The sequence below is a fragment of the Spea bombifrons genome, chromosome 5 (genome assembly GCF_027358695.1).
Source record: "Spea bombifrons isolate aSpeBom1 chromosome 5, aSpeBom1.2.pri, whole genome shotgun sequence".
Lineage (NCBI taxonomy): Eukaryota > Metazoa > Chordata > Amphibia > Anura > Pelobatidae > Spea > Spea bombifrons.
The window spans coordinates 69,546,003-69,571,688 of record NC_071091.1 but is presented as its reverse complement, the minus strand read 5'-3'; the positions used below and the strand labels follow the sequence as shown (position 1 = coordinate 69,571,688).

The 25,686-nt window shown below is 39.2% G+C and overlaps 1 protein-coding gene across 1 annotated transcript; it reads left to right on the top strand.

Annotated features, from left to right (window-relative positions):
- The first annotated feature begins 1,435 nt into the window (after window positions 1–1,435).
- On the top strand, window positions 1,436–25,325 carry LOC128497182 (cytidine monophosphate-N-acetylneuraminic acid hydroxylase-like). Its single transcript, XM_053467116.1, has 15 exons — window positions 1,436–1,587; window positions 5,068–5,287; window positions 6,890–6,981; window positions 7,702–7,811; window positions 8,050–8,240; window positions 12,202–12,349; window positions 12,659–12,740; window positions 13,556–13,693; window positions 14,968–15,103; window positions 15,781–15,918; window positions 19,935–20,109; window positions 22,172–22,288; window positions 23,170–23,285; window positions 24,832–24,952; window positions 25,143–25,325. Exons 2-14 carry the CDS (start codon window positions 5,085–5,087, stop codon window positions 24,941–24,943), a joined length of 1,758 nt encoding a protein of 585 aa, XP_053323091.1. The 5' UTR covers window positions 1,436–1,587; window positions 5,068–5,084; the 3' UTR covers window positions 24,944–24,952; window positions 25,143–25,325.
- The last annotated feature ends 361 nt before the right edge of the window (window positions 25,326–25,686 follow it).

The window sequence follows — 25,686 nt, the reverse complement described above, 5'->3', positions numbered from 1 at the left end:
TAGTTTTGTGAGGAAATACCGTTCAAACTGAAAAATATGTCTGCTGGACAGTTTTAGTAGACTCTTTCTTGCTTTTGTGTGGTATGGATGCCAAACAGTTTGCCTCTCTGATTCTTTTATCTAGTAACTAGAGTAACTAGAGTATTTGGCACCCAGGCGGATCCTGTATGTGCCCCCCCCACACACACACAAAAAAAAATTAATGTTGGCAATATTTATTTCACACATTTGTAAACTGTATGTTAACTGGAAAAAACTAGAAATATGAAAAAATAAACCACTACCTTTGCCACCTCTGCCCCTGAAGCAGCCTGTCTGTGCCAACTCTGCTCCTGAAAAAAGTGTACCTGTGCCCACTCTGCCCCAGAAACAGCCTGCCTGTGCCAACTCTGCCCCTGAAACAGCCTACCTGTGTCAACTCTGCCCCCCCCAGTAAGCCTGCCTCTAAACACTCACTCTCCTGCACCCCCTTACATTTTTTTTGCAGATTTCACTGGTCCGGTGACTAGCCGAGCTTCACTGGGGCTGTGCAGACATCTTACTGCTGTGGCGCCAGCGCAGTGTGTGAGGAAAATCTTTTCCTGTGTAGGGGGGCGGGAAAAAGAACTTCCTTGCACACTGCGCGGGCGCCACAGCGGTAAGCACCCCCTGATGAGTGGCACTCGGGGAGGACCGCCCCCTTAAGGTACGCTACTGAGTACGGTGTTTCAATTGGGGGGCACAGGTGGGCACAGCATGATGTAGTGGGCCATGGGACCAGAGATCTGTAAAGTGGCATAATACCCTCCCTCTTCCTGCTATTAATCCCTCTCCTTATGCAACCTAGCATCCTGCTTGCTTTTTCAGATGCTTTATTGCATTGTGTGCTTACTTTTAACAGTGAGAACAGTGCCCCTAATGCTATATTCTGCTATAGTCCTTTCTCCGAATATACACCAATAACTACAACTTTCTGCCTCCTATCTATTTAACTATTTTTACATCCAAACGCAAAGACTGCAATTTATTTATAAGTCTTTTATGGGGCCAGTGTCGAATCCCTACCAGGTATATAGATTTGTCTGTTTTTACTTTGGAGAGTTCAAGTAGAACTTCTTCTGCTCTAAACACAGCTATTTAGCTGTATTTCTCTTGGCTAACAAGGGTCCCTCTCCTTCATCTTCCTCTGTAAAAACTCAACAGACGTATTTATTTAGGCTGTCATTTATATAATTCCCTTAATTCACCTTTAGTTTAATTATTCCTGGTTTATATTTTCTTCTACCATTTAGATATCTAAAAAAGATTTGATCACCCTTTTTGTTAACCTGGCTATTTTCTCCCCAGCATGTGCTTTGGCGCATCTAATAATACTCTCTACCTCTCTAAGCTTAGTTTTATATTTCTCAAAAGCTAGCTTCTTCTCCTGTGATATATCTGGGTTATCGGATGGGTGTGATATTGGTATATTTGTTCAGCCTAGTAACTGCACAGGGAGTGGTGTTATGTGAATGACACCTGTTCAGGCTACAAAGTGCACAGAGGCTTGTGTTATCTGTGTGATATCTGTTCAGCCACTGCCTGGAGTCATCATTTTGAAGCAATAAGGTATGTAATCTTTGTATTTGTGGAACTGATATATGCTAGGTTATAAAATGTTGTTTTCTTCTAGCTTCCTCCATAAACGATATAAAAATATATTTAAAAAAAAAAGGTTTACTACAATAACAATAAAAAAATTATTATAATATTATAGTCATATAATCATTTGGTAGCTTATAGGCAAATTAATTAGATTTTTCTTACTCTCGTTTGTCGAAAGATTGAAGAAATCTTTTTTTTTTTTTTTTTTTTTTGTATCTGATTCCAAATTGTTTTAGACTCAGTACAATGACTGCCTTTTGTATTTGACATTATAGAAATATATGCATCTTATGTTATGCAGGGAAATCTTGTCTGACTGACCCAACTGACTTTTTGCTGCTAGTTAACAAGATAAGACACTTGACGCTGTATCTCATAATACAATATTTATGTTTATGTTTTAAATTAGTTGAATGGACAAGTGAATGACTGTAACAGGGGACAAGTTTGTAATTATTTGTTAATATTCAGAGGAAGGTCTTGTTACTAGTGGGATAACTCCGTGATCTGTGCTGGGACCCATTCTTTTTTTTTTTGGTTTATTAGTGAGACCTTTCTGGTTGATGACACAAAGGTCTACAACAGGGGAGACATTTCTGGTGGAATAAGTCAAATAGCTATAAATTTAAAAAAAGTAGAAAAAATGTCCTGAACTTAATGTTGTGGCACTAGCATTTGGGGACCCCCACAATGCAAGGATATCCAGTGAAGGCACCTCCTAGTGTTCCGCTCCTCTACACGTTGGAGTCTCCTTTTCTCCTGCACACATGGCATGGTTTTCACTGGAGTTCCTTCCCTTGGTCTGGGGTCAATTTTTAAATCATTTTTTGGTGTCTCTCCTTCCCTGGTTTTGGGAGAACTTAAAAAAATATGTCTCAAAACCAACTAGCATGCAGATTATTAATTAAACAGTCCCTCCAGGAAGTGAATAACTCCATATTTAATGGCAGGGAGAATACCAATTAACCTAAATAAACTTTCAATATGAATTCTTATGTGAGAATATGTGAGAATTATTAATAGATTGTCAGCAAATTTACAGATCAAGATAAGCATTCTTTTAGCAGAGAGGTTACACTAAGTCATGTGCAGAAACGGTAACGCTGGTGAGATTTTCGGATGGAATGTAAAGATTATAAAAGTTTACTTTAATAAGAGGGAGAAAGATAAGCAGAACAGTCTCTCAGCAGAAGTGGTAGAGGCTAACATTTAAACATGCATGGCATATGCATATGGCTGCTGAATCTAAGCGGAGACCAATGACTGATTAAGGTTTGAGTCTTTACAGCAGGAGAAACGGCCGATTAGACGGGGGCATAAAATTTAAATGGTTACAGTGAGCAGAAGGAAGGAAGCAAGACGGAAGAGAGGGGATCAGGACTCAGAAGCACATCCACAAAGAGCTGTGTTTTATTATATCAGACGTGGGAGTATGCGCGGACAGGAGAATCAGGGTGACTTTTTGGAGGCTTTTCCATAGATATGTCTGGATAGCGGATAAATTAGTGAGGATTGAGACTGGAGACTGGAAGCACCAGAGAGGGTGAGGTCCTGTGGTAGGGGGTCCACGATGACATCATAATCACATTCCTGGAGTAGGAGTCTTGTTTCAGTGATGGTGTCCTATGGGTTGGATTGTAACAGCTATTAGCCTGATGTCACAGTTTGTGTGCAATTTTAATGTTACAGTGCACAAGGAGAGAGGAATATAATTATTACCACATATCTTATAAAAACTCCTGCTGGTGTCAGGGGCATTTGATTCTGTGGTTGTTGCCAGTTTAGATGTTTCCTGCCCCATAGGCCACTCTTTGAGGGTAAACACTGATTACAACTAGGTTTCATTGTTCAGTAACATATCAGATGGGACAAAAAACCTACAGTTACAGCGTGTCTGTCAGCGGCTCTGTGCACATATGCAGCTTCTAGGGACATTGGGATCTGCTGCCACCTCTGCCATCCCAAGTTAAAAACAATAGTGCATAGGAACTTCAGACTCATATGAAATATCAATACAGGAGGAGAGCTTCTGGGAAATAAAGCAAAATCTTTTATTTCTTGTTTCATGATATTTCGCTATCATTATCAGATGTAACGTGTTTTAAACTTAAGTAAAATTTGTCTTCTCCATTGCTCAGTTGTTTTCCAGGTGCATGTAGATTGTAATTTCTTGGGCTCACACCATGCTGCCCCTGCCTATGTGTGTCCTGTCATATCCCCTTTTAAATTGAAACTGTTGCCACATCATCCCTAATGTGTGCACTTAACATCAGTATATTTAACACTAACTTATTTTAGCTTCAGCACGTTTAAGATGTATTTAATGTTTGTTATTTTTTATATGCTGTGGAACACCCCACAAGAGGTGCAGTTTTGGAGATGCTCTGACCCAGTTGACTAGCCATCACAATTTGGCCCTTGTCAAATTTAGTTTGGGGTCCTAACCATTACACCTAAACAAATACATTTGATAGAACACATTATAGATTTCATGATATAAAAGGTAGGGTGCACTCAACTGTTTCATTAAATAACCACAAATAAGTATGGACTGATTTTACCATGATCGACAACATAGTCCAAGGCGCAGCCATTTACACTTCAGTACATACATTGAGAGAAAAAGGTATGCAAGGGGGGCAAATTATTTGTGTCACGCAGCCGCAAGTAGAAGGTTTATACGTTAAGTAAACCTTGTATCTTATGGTATAGTGGGAAGGAGAAGACACAACTTTCATCCACTGCCCTATTTCAAATTTATGAGGGAGTTGTAATTTTAGTTTAGTAATTTGTGGTGAAGCAAAACTGTCATACACTTTGCACATAATATAATCTACAAAAGAGCTGTGATGCTTTCTGCACGATGATTCATGTTAGCTGACTTTCTATTGCATTCATCTAATAAAGGATTTTATTTTGCAAACAAAAATACTGTCTCCTTATATTTTTACTTTATAGCTGAAAAAAGTATATCAAAAGCTACAAGCATGTAATAATAAAATGTTAGAATTTCTATAAGCACAATCCCAATTAAAATCAGACGTCAAACAACAACCAGTAACAATCCCTAGAAAGGTCTATGGCTTCCTTGCGTAGTTGTCGAACAAAGAATTATAGAGTGCCTCCTTCTTTGTAACGAGAGATGGTTCCCATCAAGCACCTAGCGTTTTTCTAGGGGAAAAGTGATATCTAGAGATATCTGATATGTTATACAAGTTAAGTATTTGGTTTTCTCCTGGAAGATAGTCCCAAAGAAACATTTATTGCCAAGATAAGCGGCTGCCTAAAAGCTTTTATGGAGACTTTTTTTTATCAGTTGCCACAATTGCAGTGGTTTATACTTTTTAATTACAGCTAATTACCATAGATGTACACAACGATACTACGTTTTGAAGGCTGATCTGTTGTGTGACCATTGCTCTTAATATGTATTTAATTATACAGTACAAATAAAACTTTTCATGGAACAAACATCAGAAATCCTTTTGCATCTCACTGCTCTGGAAGTAGCACATTTGAAAGAAGGAGTTAACTTCCTGAGGAATAAGGAAAATGGAAAAAAGGTTATCATATTTAAGGAAGGAGAAAACATACAGGCATGCAAGAATTTGTGCAAACACCAAGGAGGGACGTTCATCAAAGACATCGAGGATCTAGACGGCAGGTAATAATGATTATTTCCTATTGCTGTGTATTCATCCGTTATAACATAGGTGTGAGGACAAAGAGCTACACAGCATCATATAGTACACAGAGAGCCCCTGTGTATAAATATATCAAGTTCAAATCTTGTGCAAAGCACTTAATGCGGAGAACTCAACATATATGGTTTCTATGGTGACTGCATCCAAATTAGCACCACAGCTTTGCAACTATATTATACACTACCTGAAACAAAAATAGTTCATTTTTTTCATATTGATTGCAATAACATTATTATTAGTATTATTTTGCTGTGTTTATTTTAATAACGCTTTTACACTTGAACTTGGAGTGAAGACATGGCACAGAATATGGGTGAGGGTGTTGGCCATAACTTTATTACATTCCAATGCCAGCTTTAACATAACCATATAACCATAAAAAAAAAACACAAGCTGCTTAGCCTTGCCCAGGAGGTGGTTCTCAACACGGCTCACCAAGAGTCCTGGTCCAGTGGGGAATTGTGGTTTAACAAACATATGGTAAACATGTAAAAAACTCTGTTCCTTAACGTAAATAGGCTAATCTTGGCACACCTGTAAGTGGCATCTTTAAATTATATATATATATATATATATATATATATATATATATATATATATACACTATAGCTTCTCCAATCTAACCCACACCAGTGAATTTTCTGCACTAAAATAAACTATTAATTAACTTGCAGTATGGTAGGTGAGTAATGAGCATCAATATCAGTCTCTGCTATGCTAACTGTCTCTGTCTCACACTCCAACTCCCACCAGTCTGTAACTGTTGCTATTGACAAGTTAAGATGGCGTCAGCTCACTTATATCTAATGCTTGTCCCCTCCCCTTGTAAATGCCGATTGGCCAGAGTGCAAAAAGTAAGGAAAAACTCCCACAGGTTGTTTGGTGGTCTCATTGACGTTAGTCTTGTTTTTTTTATATGTCCCTCCCACTTTACCTCATCAACGAGCGTCTATACGACTTGTAATGGTGCCAAAACAGCTGGTAATGGCGGCTACACATGGCAACGAAGGGACGAATCCTAACGAAATTTCTTTTTAGACAGTTTCGTCAGGGATCGCCTTCGTTTTCAGAGATTCGTACGAATGCACGAAACAGGCAACTTTTGTTAAAAAAAAACAAGTTTGTATGAATCCGAATGCACATGTCTAGTAAATACTGTTCAACCAATGTTCACATCTGGTAAAGAAAGAGCCTTTGACAGTGTGAATTCTAATTGAACATATATGAACGTTCTGTTCATTCATGGTCTGTGCCCTGTTAGCGTGACTTCCAGTAAGCGAAATCTGCCAGCTCAGTGTGATGAAAACTTTGTAAGTGTTGTTTTTACAATAGAATCAAGCAGATGAGGAGGGATTTCATATTTTCTGTTAATCTGCTTTGCTTAATCTCTTGGTGTAACAAAAATAACTATAGCTGCTTTTTAAGGACTTCAAAATTACCCTTATAAACTAAAAGTCAAATGGTATTTTTGTTAATGCATTAATATTTAAAAATTCACAGCATTCCATTTGTTTGTGCTGCATAGCATCGATTGCTTTACTGTATCCAGATTTTGCATTCAGGACTGTTCGTTGTACAAAGCATAATTGGAAGCTGGATGTAAGCACAATGAAATACATCAACCCACCAGACAGTTTCTGTCAAGATGAGCTTGGTGAGCCGTCTACAAAACCTATTTATGCTTCATTTAACTAATATTGTAATGACAATTATGGCAACATATATACTTTAATTGATTTATAATAGAGTGTTCGTTTATATTATATTTTTATATTTTCATGAAGTATCATTTGCAAGAGCATGCAGAGTCCCCTCCTTATGCATTTGCCCCTTTCTTCAACCCCTAGTACATGATGTGCTTAAAACCAGTTGTCTCCTGTAGCCAGCGGATGTCAAAGGGTGGATCTATCAACACCCCATTACACAGATGTTGAAAGCAATAGGAGTGCTTTCCTGCCACTGATTGTTTGCTTCAATCAGCCAATCCGTGACAGGAATCACCAGACCACTGAGGAGGTGGGGAGCTCTGCAGCTTCTCACTGCAGCTTCTCCCAATCATGTAATTGATTAACATTCTCAGAATTCTCAGAATTACTTTCTTTGGAATAGCTCGATAAGACGTTAAACTGTCCCTTTCTGTGGATATTTCACTGGTAGGTTTGGTCTACTGGTTTCTTGTTACTTTAGGACTATAAATCACCTCTAGTTTGAGTGTCCTATTTAAGAAATTTTGGTATGGGTACACTGCCAGATTTACATACAAGCCAGTTCTATGAATGCGAAAACCAGATCCCAGAAAAAGCAACAGGTGCACACATACAACAGATAGAGAATATTTCATATTTCAAAATATTTGTTTTGCTGTTCTTTGCAGTCATTGAAATGGATGAAGATGGAGGTCTTTTACTTGCTGAATTAACCCCCCCAAATCCTTGGGATACTGAGCCACAAACTCCAATAGAATTAGAAATTGGAGAGGTTCAGGTAAGACTGGAATAATGACACAATCTAGGAGAAAAGATACTCAAATCCAGAACCAGCCTCCAGAAGAACATGTAATATGCATACAAAACGTGCTTCAGTGGATTTCCTGAATTGCTGATAGACAGGCTGTTTGGGATCAGCTGAGTAAGATGAAGGTGGATCACATTACTAATAACTCAGCAGAACATTTAGGCACTACAGCCCCTTTAATATTTTATTTCACACTTTTTTTTTGTAGGTTACGTATCTGACACATGCAAGTATGGATGTAAAGTTTGGCAACAAGCACATGATTTTTGACCCCTGGTTGACAGGACCTGCATTTGCTCGGGGATGGTGGTTACTTCATGAACCTCCCACCGATTGGTTAGAAAGACTATGTCGTGCTGACTTGATCTACATAAGCCACATGCACTCTGATCATCTAAGGTAAGCTTAATAACTTGTTTTTTTATAACAAAAACCCCTGATCATCTGTACATGTTAAGAATACATAATATAGTCACTACAGGATTAAGCATTAGTTACACAAATCTGTAAAATGTAAACGTAAAGAAACAATAAACAGTAAATGTAGTTTAACTGCTTCTCCTATTATAAACAGAAAAAAACACTCCTGTAATTTATGATGCTACATTTGCTTTTGTAGTCCAGTGGCTGCTCCTCAGGTCTCAAGGTTGCAGTCTGAACTCTCATTGACTTTTCACCAGCAGTGATTTGTGGAGTAGGCTTAGGGAAGGAGGTTTTCAGGGCAACCCTCGTGCCAACCACTGAGTGATTGGCTTCATGATGGGACACACCTGAATGCAGCTGCCTGTTGAGATTAGAGGTCTTGAGAGATGTATGAGAAATAATATAATGGGAAACAATGATCATGCAGGTCATGAGGACAGGAAGGTATACAGTGCCCTCCACAAACATTGGCACCATTAGTAAAAATTAACAAAGAAGGCTGAGAAAATGTGTCTTCATTGTTTTACCGTTTGATCTTTTCTTCAAACAATACACAAAAATACTCTGCTCTAATGGATATCAAACAATTGCAAACACAGGTGTATCCAAAAAAAGTTAAATATATGTGTGCCACAATTATTGGCAACTCTATGAATATGAAAGTATATTTCCTTTGATATTGTACATTGTTGAAGTACCCCTGGGTGACTAGGAAAGGGGAACTTGTTCAGCTGTGACTACCTGTTTCACAGGGGTATAAAATAGCAAAATCATTGAAAATGCCCATTTCCACCATCAGGGCAATAATTAAGAAGTTCCAGTCAACTGGAAATGTTATGAATTAACATGTCTTTATTGTCTCAACACACTGTGAAGAGGATGGTTCGATCTCCAAGAACCACAGCTGGAGAATTGCAGTAGTCAGTTGTGTTTTAGGCAGAGGCGTATATAGGGTATGACAGCCATGGCACGTGCCATGGGTGCCAACTCTAGGGGGGCGCCGGTGAGCGGCTTTTAAATGCCGCTCACCGGCATTTTTTTTTTATTATTTTTTTTTTATCATTATTTTTTATCATTATTTTTCAACTCATCCACACATTAACTCATGCTCTCCCTCATTCAGACAATTTATCCACACATTAACTCATGCTCTCCCTCATTCAGACAACTCAATAAGTTGTCTGAATGAGGGAGAGCATGAGTTAATGTGTGGATGAATTGTCTGAATGAGGGAGAGCATGAGTTAATGTGTCGAAGCATTGAGTGAATGAGGGAGAGCATGAGTTAATGTGTGGATGAATTGTCTGAATGAGGGAGAGCATGAGTTAATGTGTGGATGCATTGAGTGAATGAGGGAGTGCATGAGTTAATGTGTGGATGAGTTGTCTGAATTAAAGTGTGAATTAGTGAGTGACTGTAAAAGTGTTTGTGTATCATAGATGTATAATTGTGGAAGGGCAAAGATGGCACTAGCAGGAGGTTTGAGCCTTGGGGACCAAGATGGCACAGGCAGGGTGTATATGGGACAAAGATGGCACTGGCCGGACTGTTTGGGGACAAAGTTGACTTGTGCTGGGCTATTTGGGGACAAAGATTGCAAATCTTATGTGTGTAATCTGGGTGCTGGCCAGGTTCTATGTGGGCAGTGTGGACGCCAGGGCTGGCTTTGGGGTGTGCAACCTGTGATCTATGCCTGTAATTTAGGGGATTTTAAATATACCTTGAATGCCGTGTTTTTATGTGAATTCCAATTGATCTTTACCTTCAAAGCTGGGTTTTTGTGTTATTCTATAGATCCATATCTGCTATGCTATGTTTCCATACATTATTTATGTGTACCTGCAAATACAGGGTTAATATGTCTTATTCAGTTGATCTATACCTGCGATGCTACGTTTCATATATTATTATTGTATACCTGCAAATACAGGATTTGTATGTCTGATTCTGTTTATTTGATATATACCTTCAGTGCTGAGATCACAAGTGAATTTCAATTTATCTGGGTTTGTGTGTTGATCTATACCCGCTATCGGCAGCAGGGACTAATATATATATATATATATATATATATATATATATATGGGCAGCAGGGGCTATTAAATGGGTTTTAGATATTTGGACAGGGGCGCAATTTCAGTGCTTGCCATAGGCGCTATTTTCAGTAGATACGCCTCTGGTCTTAGGGTAGGAAGGTCTCCAAAACTATCACCGATGTCACCTACATTACCACAAGTTGTCTGGAAAGGTTTCAAGGAGAAAGCCTCTACTCTCATCCAAACACAAACTCAACCGTCTCCAGTTTGCCAGACTACTGGAACATCAAATAGGATTGGGTTCTATAGTGAGATAAAACCAAAATAGAGCTTTATGGCAATAAACACCAGAGGTGGGCTTGGTGCACACACTTGGTGTCACTGTCCAGCCATAATGACCAAATTTTATAATATTTGGGAAGGGTATGATTAATTGCATGGGACATATGTTCCATTTGGGAATTCATTTCCAGTGTCCTCCAGACTTCAGATAATGGGGGTGCGAGTGGATCTTTCCAGTGTCGGGCTATCACTATTTTGAGAGCTAGAAGGCCGTGGATTATCAGAATTTTATGGGCCTTGGCTATAGTGTCTGGAAAAAAATGTAATAGTGCAAACTCTGGTGTATGTGGGAGACTTGTTGCAGTTATTGTTTCAAGCTTTTGGATATATTCTTCCCACAATGGACGGAGCATGGGACAGGACCACCAAACATGCAACATTTCGCCCTTCTGGTTACATTCCCTCCAACAGAGAGGGGAGGCCCCCGGTACTATGTGAGCCAGTCTTGCTGGTGTTAAGTACCACCTACAATTAATTTTCTTCTGGAGTTCCAGGTGATTTAAGCAAAAGGAGACCCCTTTCATCAAATTGTATGTTTTTATCCACTCATCTTGTGGAAACGTCAAACCCAACTCTCTCTCTCCCATGCTACCCTGGTTTGCACTTGTTTGTTATCTATGAGAGCAGATTACCTTTGTGTATTTTTTTTGAAGACATATCAGAAGGTTAAACAATAGAGACATTTTTTTTACAGCTGTCTTTGCTCATATTTACCAACGGTGCCATTATTTGAGGAAGGGATTATAAATACTTGGCAATTAAGTTGACATGCACTACTGAGCGTGCATGAGCAGCATACTTAAGTAGTAGTCACAATTCACTATTCCTGCCACAAAAATAAAGGATGCAGTTAAATATGCTGCCTATGCAACCCCATTAATATCATATTGATGGTTTCCTTTAAAAGAAAATTACAAAACAAATAAATGACTATTAATCCCTAACTAGTTTTGGTTAAGAAAAAACATACAAATGACTAACAGTAGACAAGCCTGTTTGCAAATTGAAATATACAGTGTTTTCAATGTGATTCGAGGCTCAAGAAGTAGTCTTTTCTGGCCGAGGTCAACTATGGCAGCGGGTCTGGGAGAGCGAAAGCCCCTCTGCTGCAAGACTTGTGAAGAGATCACCCTATTGAGTACCCAGACATTAGTGATACCCTTTATTGGGTTACCATAGAGTAAGAGTATTATAAGCTTTCATAACCCTTAAAGACCTCGCATGTAAAACAGGAGGCTCATATGAGAGCTGTAGACCTCTTCAGAATCAGGGACCTCTGAGGTTTTGAAAACATAGTATGTTGCTTTACATCTTATTTCTTTATGATGGCCCATAATGTGCACTAGCTTCTACAGACTTTCTTTTCTGAGACAAGGAGGGCAATATTCATTTTTGTTAAAACTATGGGGATTGTGTATTTTACAACATGTACTGAGCCCACTGAAACTGATCATTAAAATATGTTTCTTTTTATTTCTCACACTATAATGGAATATAACCCGATACTACAGATTTCGGGTTAAGCAAACTATAAGACATTTTATTTTTTTCTGGTTTAGTTATCCTACGCTACAGAAGCTTTCAGAAAAAAGACCGGACGTACCAATATATGTTGGGAATACGGAGCGCCCTGTTTTTTGGTACCTGAACAACAGTGGAGTGAAACTAACAAATATCCACATTGTTCCTTTTGGAGTATGGCAAAAGGTTGGATAATTTCTACCTCTTTGACAATGTCTCCAGTTTTTTCCTTTATTATTGTTTACTATTTATTGCCAATTTACATATAATTATACATTTTCACTGCTGCTTTCTTGGAACAGGATGCTGTAAAAACTGGAACTCTAAAATGTTTGATCAATTTTATGTACTTTTAAACAGTAAATAATAAGTGAATTGTCGCATTTTGTTTTTGTGAATACGATCAGACAAATGAAGGTAAGAGATAGTTTTGCTGATTCCTCACTGAAATAATTAAGTACTTTTATTCACAAATACTAACACAGTTTACTGCAGGTAGATGAGCATCTAAGATTTATGATACTGATGGATGGGGTTCATCCTGAAATGGACACCTGTATCATTGTCGAGTATAAAGGTATTGCCCTAACTTAATTCCTTATTATTATTATTTACCAGTGAATGTGCCTGTCATTGAAGTGATGTGGTCAATTTTTTCTCTTTCACCTTCTCTCTCACCAGATCTATCGCTAACTAGTTTACTTCTCTCTCCTGTTCACTCTCTCTCACTCTTCTTATCTTGTTCTGTCTCTTCCGTCCTTCTCTCTCTCTTCCTCCCGCTCCTCCTTTTCTTTCTTCCTCTTTCTTCCACCCTCCTACGTAACTCACCTAAAATCTCAGTAGCTGCATTATTCTGTCCTATTATTATATGTTTCTTTATTATCTTATTTATTTCCTCAGGTCACTCTTCCGCTCCTTAACTCAGTGACTGATAACAGGGACAATATTATATTGTTAGTGTTAATGTATTCACCATATGCACTCAGCAGGTACTAGGTACTATCTGCTAGAGACAAACTGCATTTCATTATTGGGCATAGAGATTATAGGTGGGTGATGTAAACCTGGGCCAAGCAAGACCATGCGTACACATGTCCTCTTGTGCATTGACTTAGTGCCTACATTCCTCCTTCCTGTCTTTACTTCTTCCCTTCTGATGAAGCAGGCTACGTCATGCATAGTTCTAAGAAAGATGAACATTTTCAGGTATAATGATATTTAATGATGACCATTAATGACACACTAATAGAATACAAAACATTTTATATTATATATAAAGTAAGGATTATGGTGATAGAGACATTTAATTTGTTTGGCATGTTGTTCAACTTATTACAATTCAAACATTGAAATCCATAAATTCATTGTACGTTGTACAAACTTTTTCTATAGGCCATAAAATACTCAATACAGTGGACTGCACACGCCCAAACGGTGGAAGGTTACCTACAAATGTTGACTTAATGCTGAGTGACTTTGCTGGTGGGGCATCTGGGTTTCCAATGACCTTCAGCGGTGGAAAATTTACAGGTAGCAATATGCATACACCCATTTTATCTAAAAGCGTAGTTTACTAATTAGAGAAAGTACTTACAATAAATAGCTTTGTGGTTTAATCAGTCAGGTCTGCCTCAAATGCCCCAGAGGGCACACTTTGTTAAAGTTTGTTTAGGGCCTTAACAACAAAAGTAGGTGGACACCTTATCTTTACCCCTATATGAGCTTGATGGACATCCAATTCTAAAACCATAGACATTAATATGGAGTTGGCTCCCCCTTTGTGGCTATACTAGCCTCCAATCTTCTGGGGAGGATTAACACAAGATTTTGTAGTGTTTTTTTTGTTTTGTTTTTTTTTGGGGGGGGGGTCCATCCTGCCAAAAGAGCATTTGTGTGATCAGGCTTTGATGTTGGACAAGAAGGCCTGCCTCACAATCGACATTCCAATTCATCCCAATTCAGTGGGTCAGGGCTCTGTTCATGTTACATGAACATACTTACTTACTTCCTACAAACCAAACTTGTCAAACCATGTCTTTATGGACCTTGGTTTGTACATTAACTGGAAATAAGGGGGCCTAGCCCAAACCCAGGAAAACAGCCCAAGATTCTGCCTGCTCCACCAAACTTTACAGTAAGCAGTTTGCCTTTTGGTAGGTAGCATTCTCCTGGCAAACCCAAACCCGCCAAACCCAGCCAAATTTCCACTGCTCCAGAATCCAGCAGTGGTGTGATTCATCACTCCAGAAAACGTATTTCCACTGCTCCTGAGTCCAGTGGCAGTGTGCTTTAAGCAAAGCCACTGCAGCCGACGCTTGTCATTGGGCATAGTGATCTTCGGCTTGCGTGCAGCTACTTGGCCATGGAAACCTATTTCATGAACCTCGCGACACACACAGTGCTTGTGCTGATATTGCATCCATACAGAGTTTGGAACTCTGATGCTACAGAGCACAGGTTATTTTTTTTCCCACTATATGCTTCAGCACTCGGCTCCCCTTCCTGGAGCATGGTTTTCAGTTTAGCTGCTTTACTAATCCTCAAATAGTGATCATGGGTTCTGGACTACCACTACTTAAAAAAATAATTTCTACCTTAAAGAAGATAATATCCCCACTAGTTAAAATATCCCACGCAAGTTAACATTTTTATCTAAAACCCTAATTATTTTTTAATAACCATAATATTTTCAGCCATGCCCAGCATTGGATAAAACTACATTACCTTTGAAGTCGTAAAGAACATTTTATGAATACACAATAGTAAGTGGAAGTGCAAAATCATATCCTACTCTCTTTCAACAGAGGAATGGAAAGCCCAGTTTATCAAAACTGAACGAAAAAAGCTAATTCATTATAAAGCACAACTCGTGAAAGACCTAAAACCTCGTATCTTCTGTCCTTTTGCTGGATACTTTATTGAGGCTCACCCATCAGATAAGTATGTTAAGCATTAATCTGACATGACTTCCACAATGTCAACTGCATGAAAAAAAAATTATTACAAGGGTGCACAACTTCGGTCCTTGAGGGTAATAAACCGGCCTGGAATTCTGTGTATTCTTGCTTAAAGATACATAGTTGAACTTCCTCTTCTCCTGACTTGTAAGACTATTCCTCACTATTAATTGATTTATTCTCTTTCATGAAGTTATCATCCATCTTTGGTGGAAGCTAATTTTTAGAGTGCTTTTGTAAAGGTGATAATTAGAAGTGAGAGAACTTTAGGCCTAGGGTTCCTATCTACCCCTGACTTTTTTGAGTACCCAGTGGGATGCAAAGAATCTGGGAGGTATATGACTAGACACAGAAGATATAAATGAAGGCTAATAGCATGCCGTATGCTTGCAAAGAACCAAACAGGAGGCTGAATATTTAGGAACAGGAGGTAGAAAGGTTAGCTACATTTAACAACACAAACTTTTTAACTTACTTTAATACAACGGAGCATGATCCTTTAAACTTTGTAACTCTAGGAACTTACCTGTTATCACTTTAACTATAGAGTTAGGAGTGTTTTTTTGGTTAATCTGGATCTAGCAGGTGCTACAAAAGCATTTTAACTCATAATAAAAACATGTCTACTTAGTAAATGTGTTTCATATTTTTTTAATGTAGGTATATAAAGGAAACTAATATAAAGAATGATCCTGTGGAACTTAATAAGCTTATCAGTGAAGGCAATATCATTACATGGACACCGAAGCCTGGAGCAACACTAGACTTGGGAAGATTACTAAAAGATCAGTCTGATAGGTATTTTATTATATATGTTCTATGCAATACTGGATATGGATCGGTCTTATCTTCATATATATATATTCCATTTCTGAAGTTTTCAAATGAGTAGATATCTTAATGCTCAGTGCTGTACTACCTTGAGCAGGTTTCACGTGGCTATGTGGAATTTTCCAGAGCTATAAAACATACATTATTTAGACAAAATGTTTCCAGTAATGCATGATATACACAAAAAACAATATTATTTGAAAGTATTACACAGTTGTATGCCACAATCTTACAATTTAATGTAACTTGCCTATAATAAGTTATTCCAGTCAATAACAACAAAGAGGGAAGAATTGAGTGGTGGAATGAACTGTACGCCAGTATCCATGGAAAGTTCAAGGCGCCCATCATATCTAAATTAAAGATTTGTCCAATCACTACCTTAGAGTAAGGAAGGAGATTGATGAGCAGCAGTAGTACGGCGTTTGTTCCAGGACTGAATTTCCCCAATATTTGAAAACTTAAAAGAACTGATCCCCCAGGGTTAGAAAGGTGAGGGAGGAGCAGCAACACCAGCAGTAGGGAACCTGGCCTTGGCAGGCAGATGCATGGTACACGACTGAATTTCTCCAATATATGAAACATTCAAAAAAGAATCCCCCAGAGAGGAGCAGCAGGAGTAGTAGGATACTAAGCCTGGACAGGCAGCCCCTGGCAGATGATATACACATGCAGCCCTTTGGTGCAGGACTGTATTTCCCCTATTTTAGAGAAATTAAAAGAATTGAATCATCAGATATACAGTATATATCGCCAGAGGCGTATCTAAGGTATGGCAGCTATGGCTCCTGCCATAGGCGCCATTTGAAGCGGGCCCCAGTGAGCGGCTTTCAAACGCCGTCTTTTTTTTATTTTTTATGTGGAGGAGAGAGAGGCGCCTAGCAAACGCTCAGCGCCCCTCATTCTCCTCCACGAGGCCTCTGCCTCCGTCCCGGTGCCGGCACCAGCGAGCGTTTAAAAGCATTTAAAAGCTGCTCGCTGGTGCCCGCTGCTTCAGTGCTGAGCGCCGAAATATGACGCCATATTAAGGCGCTCAGCAGTGAAGCAGCGGGCACCGCAGCAGTGCAAGAAGGCAGAAGCCTCGTGCTCCCGTCGCTGGACCTCAAGGTGAGAACTACAAAGGGGGAGAGGGGTTAGGGAGTGATAAGGGAGGGAGAGGGGTTAGGGAGTGATAAGGAAGGGAGAGGGGTTAGGGAGTGATAAGGGAGGAAGAGGGGTTAGGGAGTGATAAGGGAGGGAGAGGGGTTAGGGAGTGATAAGGGAAGGAGAGTGGTTAGAGAGTGATAAGGGAGGGAGAGTGGTTAGAGAGTGATCAGGGAGGGAGAGTGGTTAGAGAGTCATAAGGGAGGGAGAGTGGTTAGAGAGTCATAAGGGAGGGAGAGGGGTTAGAGAGTGATAAGGGAGGGAGAGGGGTTAGAAAGTGATAAGGGAGTGATAAGGGGGGAGAGGGGTAAGGGAGTGATATAAGTAAAGAGTGGATTAATGTGTGCATGAGTGAATGAGGGAGAGCATGAGTTAATATGTGAATGTATTGTCTGAATGAGGGAGAGCATGAGTTAATATGTGGATGAATTGTCTGAATGAGGGAGAGCATGAGTTAATGTGTGGATGAATTGTCTGAATGAGGGAGAACATGAGTTAATGTGTGGATGAATTATCTGAATGAGGGAGAGCATGACTTAATGTGTGGATGAATTATCTGAATGAGGGAGAGCATGAGTTAATGTGTGGATGAATTGTCTGAATGAGGGAGAGCATGAGTTAATGTGTGGATGAGTTGTCTGAATGAAAGTGTGAATTAGTGAGTGACTGTAAAAGTGTTTGTGTGTATCATAGATGTATAATTGTGGAAGGGCAAAGATGGCACTAGCAGGAGGTTTGATCCTTGGGGACCAAGATGGCACAGGCAGGGTGTATATGGAACAAAGATGGCACAGGCCGGACTGTTTGGGGACAAAGTTGACTTGTGCTGGGCTATTTGGGGACAAAGATGGCAAATCTTATGTGTGTGTAATTTGGGTGCTGGTCAGGTTCTATGCGGGCAGTGTGGACGCCAGGGCTGGCTTTGGGGTGTGCAACCTGTTATCTATGCCTGTAATTTAGGGGGTTTTAAATATACCTTTTATTGCTGTGTTTTTATGTGAATTCCAATTGATCTATACCTGCAAAGCTGGGTTTTTGTGTTATTCTGTATCGATCCATATCTGCTATGCTATGTTTCCATACATTATTTATGTATACCTGCAAATACAGGGTTAATATGTCTTATTCAGTTAATTAATACCTGCAATGCTGTTTCCATGTATTTATTTGATCTATACCTGCGATGCTACGTTTCATATATTATTATTGTATACCTGCAAATACAGGATTTGTATGTCTGATTCTGTTTATTTGATATATACCTTCAGTGCTGAGATCACAAGTGAATTTCAATTGATCTGGGTTTGTGTGTTGATCTATACCTGATATCGGCAGCAGGGTCTAATTTTTATATATATATATGGGCAGCAGGGGCTAATAAATTTGGTTTTAGATATTTGGACAGGGGCGCAATTTCAGTGCTTGCCATAGGCGCTATTTTCGGTAGATATGCCTCTGGATATCGCATACACACTGATTCACATTACACACCATCACATACACATAAAATACATTTTATATTATATATATCTCACATACACACTGATTCACATATTGTATACACACCATCATATACACATGAAATACATTTTATATTAAATATTTCCCACTGATACATATATGTACTAGTATATATTAATTATCAGGAAGCCTTGGAAACCATGTTGATTTCAGATTTAATAATATACATACAATCATTACAGACATGAGTAGATTCAGAGAGTTAACTCTTCTATAACCAGACTTTACACACACAGTCACACAAACAAACACAGTGACCTACAGACAAACACAGTGACAAACAGACAATCACAGTCACATACACACAGTCAAACACACATACCTGTACTGGTTGCAGCTTACACTGAGCTTGGTGTGAAGGAGGGACTCAGCCTATCAGGAGAGGCTTCTGAACTCTCAGGCAATCCAGAGAGTTGAGAAATCTCTGCTGATTGGCTTCACTCACACTTCTCATTCTGGGACAATGCAACTGCTGGGCCAATAAGGAGAGCCCAGACAACAGCCTTCTGGTCCCAATAACTTAGAGGGTCAGTACTAGGACGTATTGGCTGTTCCTCGAGATAGGCTTTGACCATTTCGGAGGTGCTAGTCTGACTTTGGGGAGCTTGGGTGGTACTACCCACCAAAGTATCAAGGGCTACTGCTCAAATGGCTGATGCTTCAGTATCATCTGACAGTGTCTGCCATTTTTGCTCTGGGAAGTGCTATGCTCAATATTGGTAGCACCAGAGGCTGTTGTGATGGCATTGTAGTGGTTTTATTCAAGTGCTTTACCATAGAACATCTTACAAGTAATCTCTACCCTGGATCACACCTAGTCACCAACACATGGACTAAAATCGCACCTTACTTTGGTAGGTGGGTTGGACAAGATTTTAGCACTGACTCTGAGCAAAGGCTTCTGCCTACATGGGACTGGTACACCAGAAGTCACCTGGCCAGCTATGTCCAGCTCATAAAACCTGAAATCACTCATCGGTAAAAAAGAGAAAAAATGTGTCCACAATTTTTATCAACGAATATGATAAGATATAAAGATAATAATATTTTGTTTGGTGTTGTCCACAAACTAGAGGTTTGGCTGGTAGCCAAAGTGGGCAACTGTCTTCATCAAATAACCTCTACTCAGGAAAAATACACTGAGTGAAATGTCTAATTTTGTCCCAAATATTTTTGTTTTATAAGAATCCAAATGTGCAAGTCTAGTATATATTTTGAGAACAGTGCAAGCACCACATCAAACAGTTCAATATTATGAGAAAAAAATATGCTTGGAGAATAAAATGTATTCACTCAAATTTTTTTTGTTACTTGCTCAGAGATGGAATAGTAGATCCACCGTCTGGTACAAAGATCTTTAAAGATTCATGGGACTTTGAAAGGTACCTGGACAAAATTTCATCTTCGTTTGATGATGAGATTTTTCACAGTCCTTCGTGGATTAAAGAATACTTCACCTGGGCTGGATTTAAGGGGTACAATCTTGTAATCAGGGTAAGTTTTAAGAAGATATAAGGTGAAAAGTTGCTGTTTTAAATTAAACATAGTCCATCTAATGTATAATTGAGAACTTTTCTGTGCTCATCGCAGGAGGTCATCCTCACCCTTGCAGAAGAAAAGGACGGGGCTGGGTTGGAGAGGCATGGTTAGTCTTGCTTGATGAAGAACTAGCTTGCAATAAAGGGGAAAGGAGGCGAGGTTGTGCAGGAACTTGGCTGGGAATCAGTGTAGCTAAACATTAAACTCTCCTGCTCCCTACACCAGAGCCCTGATAACCAGTTGTGAGTCACAGAGACTCTGGGCCCAACTGGGAAAGTTCCCACATATGGTCATTTCCAAAAAGACCATTTATTATCATCCAACTGTGAACTTGCTTACATAGAAGGCTATGCTACTTTTCACTCTAATAGCAGATCCAAAAGTAGATTGATGTACACACAAAAATAGCTGGATACTTTTGACTTTTAGCACACCACTGGAAAGTAATTTTTGCGGGGTTTTTTTTTCCAAAGATTGTTGGGACACATATATTATTTAATAAAGTATAATAAAAGTAACACACATATATAGTTTAATGTAAGCATAGTTTTATGTTATCCTGGTAAAATAACAAAGCATACATGCCTTTAAAATCCCGCATTTATAATAATGAATTTATAATATTATTCACAAGTTACTTGGTTATATTTGTTCTGCATTGGAATTATCTTAATGGAGAGCTACATTCTCAATTTGCCAAATTCACCATGTGTTATGAAGGGCCAACCCCAATCAGCTTCTCTTTTAAAAAAAAGAGGTGGATAGGCCCTTTATAATGCACAGTTAAACTGTACTGTACTATTTTACATATACATTATGCGGGAACAGTTCAGCTGCCTTTGCAGGAAACACTTGCCATAATAAAATGGATAGGTTTCTACTGCAACTTTCCTACAAATTCATCCATAAACTCCTGCGTTAGCGAGTGGACTCTGTCTGTCTATCACTTTGTCTCTCTCAATAAACAAATAAGTGTCAGAAGTTATGCATAAGATAGCCCTTTATGTTGGTCTGCGTTCTTCCTTGAAAGTGGCTTCCCATTCATTCAAGCAGTACGTGTAGGAGACAGAAAAAACAGAAAGTAAGTATAGCATCCTGCTAATGGCAGATACAAGTCTCCCGTGTACTTCCTCCTTCTGACGTTGCTGTGATCATCCATTGATTCGACCAGGACCACTCAGTCATCCGTTAATTGCTGGGGCTGGTTCTATTTCTACAGATGTTTGACAAGGCCAATCCTTGCATGGAAGTTCTAGCATGCACACACATTCTGGTCAGGATCAGGACCATAGGTAGGGTGAGGCGAGAGAGGCACTCGCCTTGGGCGCAGCTATGAGGGGGCGCACAGCCGCCTGATTAGCAGCTGCAGCCTGCAGGGCTGGTTGGGGAGATCACAATTCCCCTCTAACTGGCCTAACATTAGGGAGTGCAAGGTCTGTCACTTCAGACCCCAGCTTCTGTGCTCCCTAATCGCTATGCGCCAGCAAATGATGCCGAGCACCAGGAAATTACATCATCCCCATGCTCTGTATCAATAGCCGGCGCATAGTGATTATGGAGCACTAAAGCAGAGGTCTAAAATGACAGACCTCACATTCCCAGGTTTGGGCAGGTATGTGTAAAGGCAACGTGTAAGGGCAGTGTATGTGTATATGTGTGTTTATGGGCAGGCATGTGTAACGGCAGTGTAAATAAAATAACCGTAGCTGTAAACAAAAAAACAGCTGAAGGGCACAATTTTCCATTCCAGCCTCCGGCGCAAAAGGAGCTAGCTACGGCTCTGGTCAGAATTATCAATTGATATTTCTCCACACCTCGGCAGCAAAGGTCCAGGAGTATAAGATGTAGCAGAGATCAAGCCAGGAGACAATCAGCGGCAACAAAACGCAATCCAGGGGTCAAAGTCCAATAATCACACAGCAAAGTCCTCAGCCGAGAAATAGCAATGGAGCCTTTTGTCTGTCTATATTTAAAGCCATTTTTAAAATTTACATTGGGTTTATTTGATTGCACTCAGGTGATTGAAACTGATGAAGATTTTGCACCTCTACCTCAAGGATACAACTACTTGGTAGATTTCTGGGACCTGTCATTTCCTACAGAAAGGCCATCCCGTGAGCATCCTTATGAAGAAGTATGGTTCTGCAATTGTTTTTGCTATCTCTGTAAAAATGAAACACAATACAAAAATGCAAATAACCCGATAAACGGAGGGGATTGAATTTTGATAGAAGCACTTAAATTGTTTCTTCTTGTGTTTCCTCCTAAGAGGATTGCATACTTTTACCAGCCTTCTGTACACATAGAAGGATCATAGTTCAGGAAGGATAGAAGAGGTGTCTGAATGTGGCACCAAGTCAAACTCAATCCACACATAAGTGGTGGAAAAATGTGTTTTTAAGGAGCACTCCTTTTCTCTGTGGATTAGAAAAATAAGTGACTGCTAGTTCAGTACCAAACTTTTGTTTAGGCTTCATAAAACTCTGTTTAAAAGTTTACTATGTATCTCATTTCTATTACAAACATCATTTGTTTTATGCAAAGTTGCAAAGGAAAAATCTACTGAACAACACATTCAAAAACAGAGAGAACAACCCCTAAGTGGTCGGGCTTGTTTACTGAACCTGTGATGCTTGAGATGATTGCTCTGTTTGTAGAGAAACAACAACAGTGAATCTAATATAGACTATTTCACTGAAAATGAGATATCATTCAATTGAAGACAGGAAGGAGCATCTGGCCGCTCATCAAAATAGTCGGAATTATACAAACTATTGTTGTAAAAAACAATCCTGTTACCCTCTCATGTGATATGAATCCACAAATGTTCCGTTATGGGTTTGCTTATTATTGTGTACAAAAAAAATACTGTTTTGAGAGAGCCTTGAAAAGATTCATCCTAGTTTTGCCCTAGTGGCTTGAAGGTCCATTACATTTAGATATTTCCTGCCATATTCCAATAACCATGTAGAGTATGTGAGGGCCGTATAAGTATTGTCTATTCTTTTCTAACAGATTAGGTGCCGGGCTACAGTGTTAAGACATGTAGTGAAGAATGGGCTTTTGTGGGATGATTTGTACATTGGATTTCAAACACGAGTTCAACGAAATCCAGACATCTACCATCATCAGTATGTACCTGCATTTTTCATGCCAGTGTGAAGCACATAAAACATTGTTTTATATATATATATATATATATATATATATATATAAATACACAGTATATATAAAACTTTTTAATCCTTGTGCCATACTAACTCCCCAAAAGTAGTATTTGACACAACATACACCGATCAGACATAACCATCTGTCTAATATTGTGTAGGTCCCCCTTTTGCCACCAAAACAGCCCTGACACGTGAAGACATGAACACATCCCACAGATGCTTGATTGAATTAAGATCTGGAGAATTTGGAGGGCAAGTCAACCCTTCAACTCGCTGTTGTGTTCCTCAAATCATCCCTGAATCGTTTTTGCTTTGTGGCAGGGCACATTATTCTGCTGAAAAAGGCCAATGCCATCAGGGAATACCGTGTCCATTAAAGGGTGTACATGGTCTGCAACAATACTTAAGTAGTTGGTACATAACAATCAAAGTTAACATCCACATGCATGACAGGACCCAAGGTTTCCCAGCAGAACATTGTCCAAAGCATCACACTGCCTCTGCCAACTTGCCTTCTTCCCATAGTGCATCCTGGTACCATGTGTTCTTCAGGTAAACAACGCACTTGCATTCAGCCATCTACGTGATGTAAAAGAAAACGTGATACATCAGACCAGGCCACCTTCTTTCATTGCTCCGTGGTCCAGTTCTTATGCTCACGTCCCCATTGTAGGCGCTTTCGGCAGTGGACAGGGGTCAGCATGGGGGCTCTGATTGGTCTGTGGCTACGTAGCCCCATACGCAACAAACTGCCATGCACTGTGTGTTCGGACTCCTTTCAATCAGAACCAGCATTTACTTTTTCACCAATTTGAGCTACAATTGCTCATCTGTTGAATTTGACTACACAGGCCAGTCTTCACCCCCCACATGCATCAGTGATGCTCTTCCTTGGACCACTTTTGATAGATACTGTCCACTGCAGACCGAAAACACCCCACAAGAGCTGCAGTTTTGGAGATGCCCTGAGCCAGCCGCCATCACTATTTGACCCTTGTCAAAGTTGCTCAGATCCTTATGCTTGCCCAATGTTCACTTACTGTCTGATATATCCCACCCACTGATAACAAAATAATCAGTGTTATTCCCTTCACCTATCAGTGGTGATAATGTTATGACTGATCAGTGTATATAGCTTATTGATGTACCTTCAAACAAATGAAAACCTTGCTTAGCTGAGAGAAACTCTGATTATGTCTAATAAATAACCTTTTAGCCCCAAGGCTGTTGGGGACCTCATAAGGGTTAACATGAATTGCTAATTGATTTAATCTTCACCACATGTCTTGGTAAACAACATATACAATTTATTAATAGCACTTATTCATCTTTTAGTTTTGGACCTAGCTTGGGTTGTGTGGTGCTTGGCAATCTAAGAGTTTGGCTTTGATTATGCGGTACCGCTGTTGGTTCTTACCTCAAAAAAAAACAATGTAACCTTTTTGTTGCATATGATTTGGTTTGCATCCAAACGCTATCAATTAAATATGTTTTCATTACCATATAGATTTTGGAACCATTTTCAAATTAAGCTTCCCCTATCGCCACCTGACTGGAATTCATTTGTAGAGCGTGAAAACAAAAATAGAACGTCCGCACAAAACTGCAATGTGATGTAAGACATTTTGGTGAGTAAAGCGTATGTTTTAATTTTTTTATTTTTACTAAATACAGTAAGGCAAATTAGGCACAGCAGAGGATTTGATCAGGTCTAATGCTTAGCCGGATTGTAGCAATGTGATTCCAGTAGCCAACTGAAATAACTGGTATTCCAACAGCCTTGTCATTGCTAATTTTCTCCCTTTACTATTCCTACAGATATTTCTGACAATCTAAACGTAAAATGGTGACTGGATAGGATAAAAGGTGACCTAATCAATGGACTTCAAATTATAAGTAACTAGATAATGAAGATCTATATCATGCATGTGTCATAGTCCTTGAAGACAGTAGAATTTATCTATAGGCAAACAAAAGTGTCAATATTTGTTTAGTGCAACAGTACCGCAGACATGCTGGTTAAATATTTGTATTAGTCTAAAAACAAATGATGGGAACTTCACATTATAAGACAATAGATAGCAGAATTCATCTATAGACAAAAACAAAAGTGTCAGTATTTGTATAATGCAACAATACTGCGGGTATGCTTGTTAAATATTTATTTTAGTCTAAATTCAAATGATGGTAGTACCGGCTTTCACCTAATATAATGTTTTGCCTGTGTATGGACGTGGGAATATGGTTACAATATAGTAATTTAAATAACATTAGGCAAAATTTATGTCATTTTTTTTTATTAAATATAGACAAACATTATAATAATTGTTTTTAAATTTGTATTAGTTGAAGACTTGTGCTT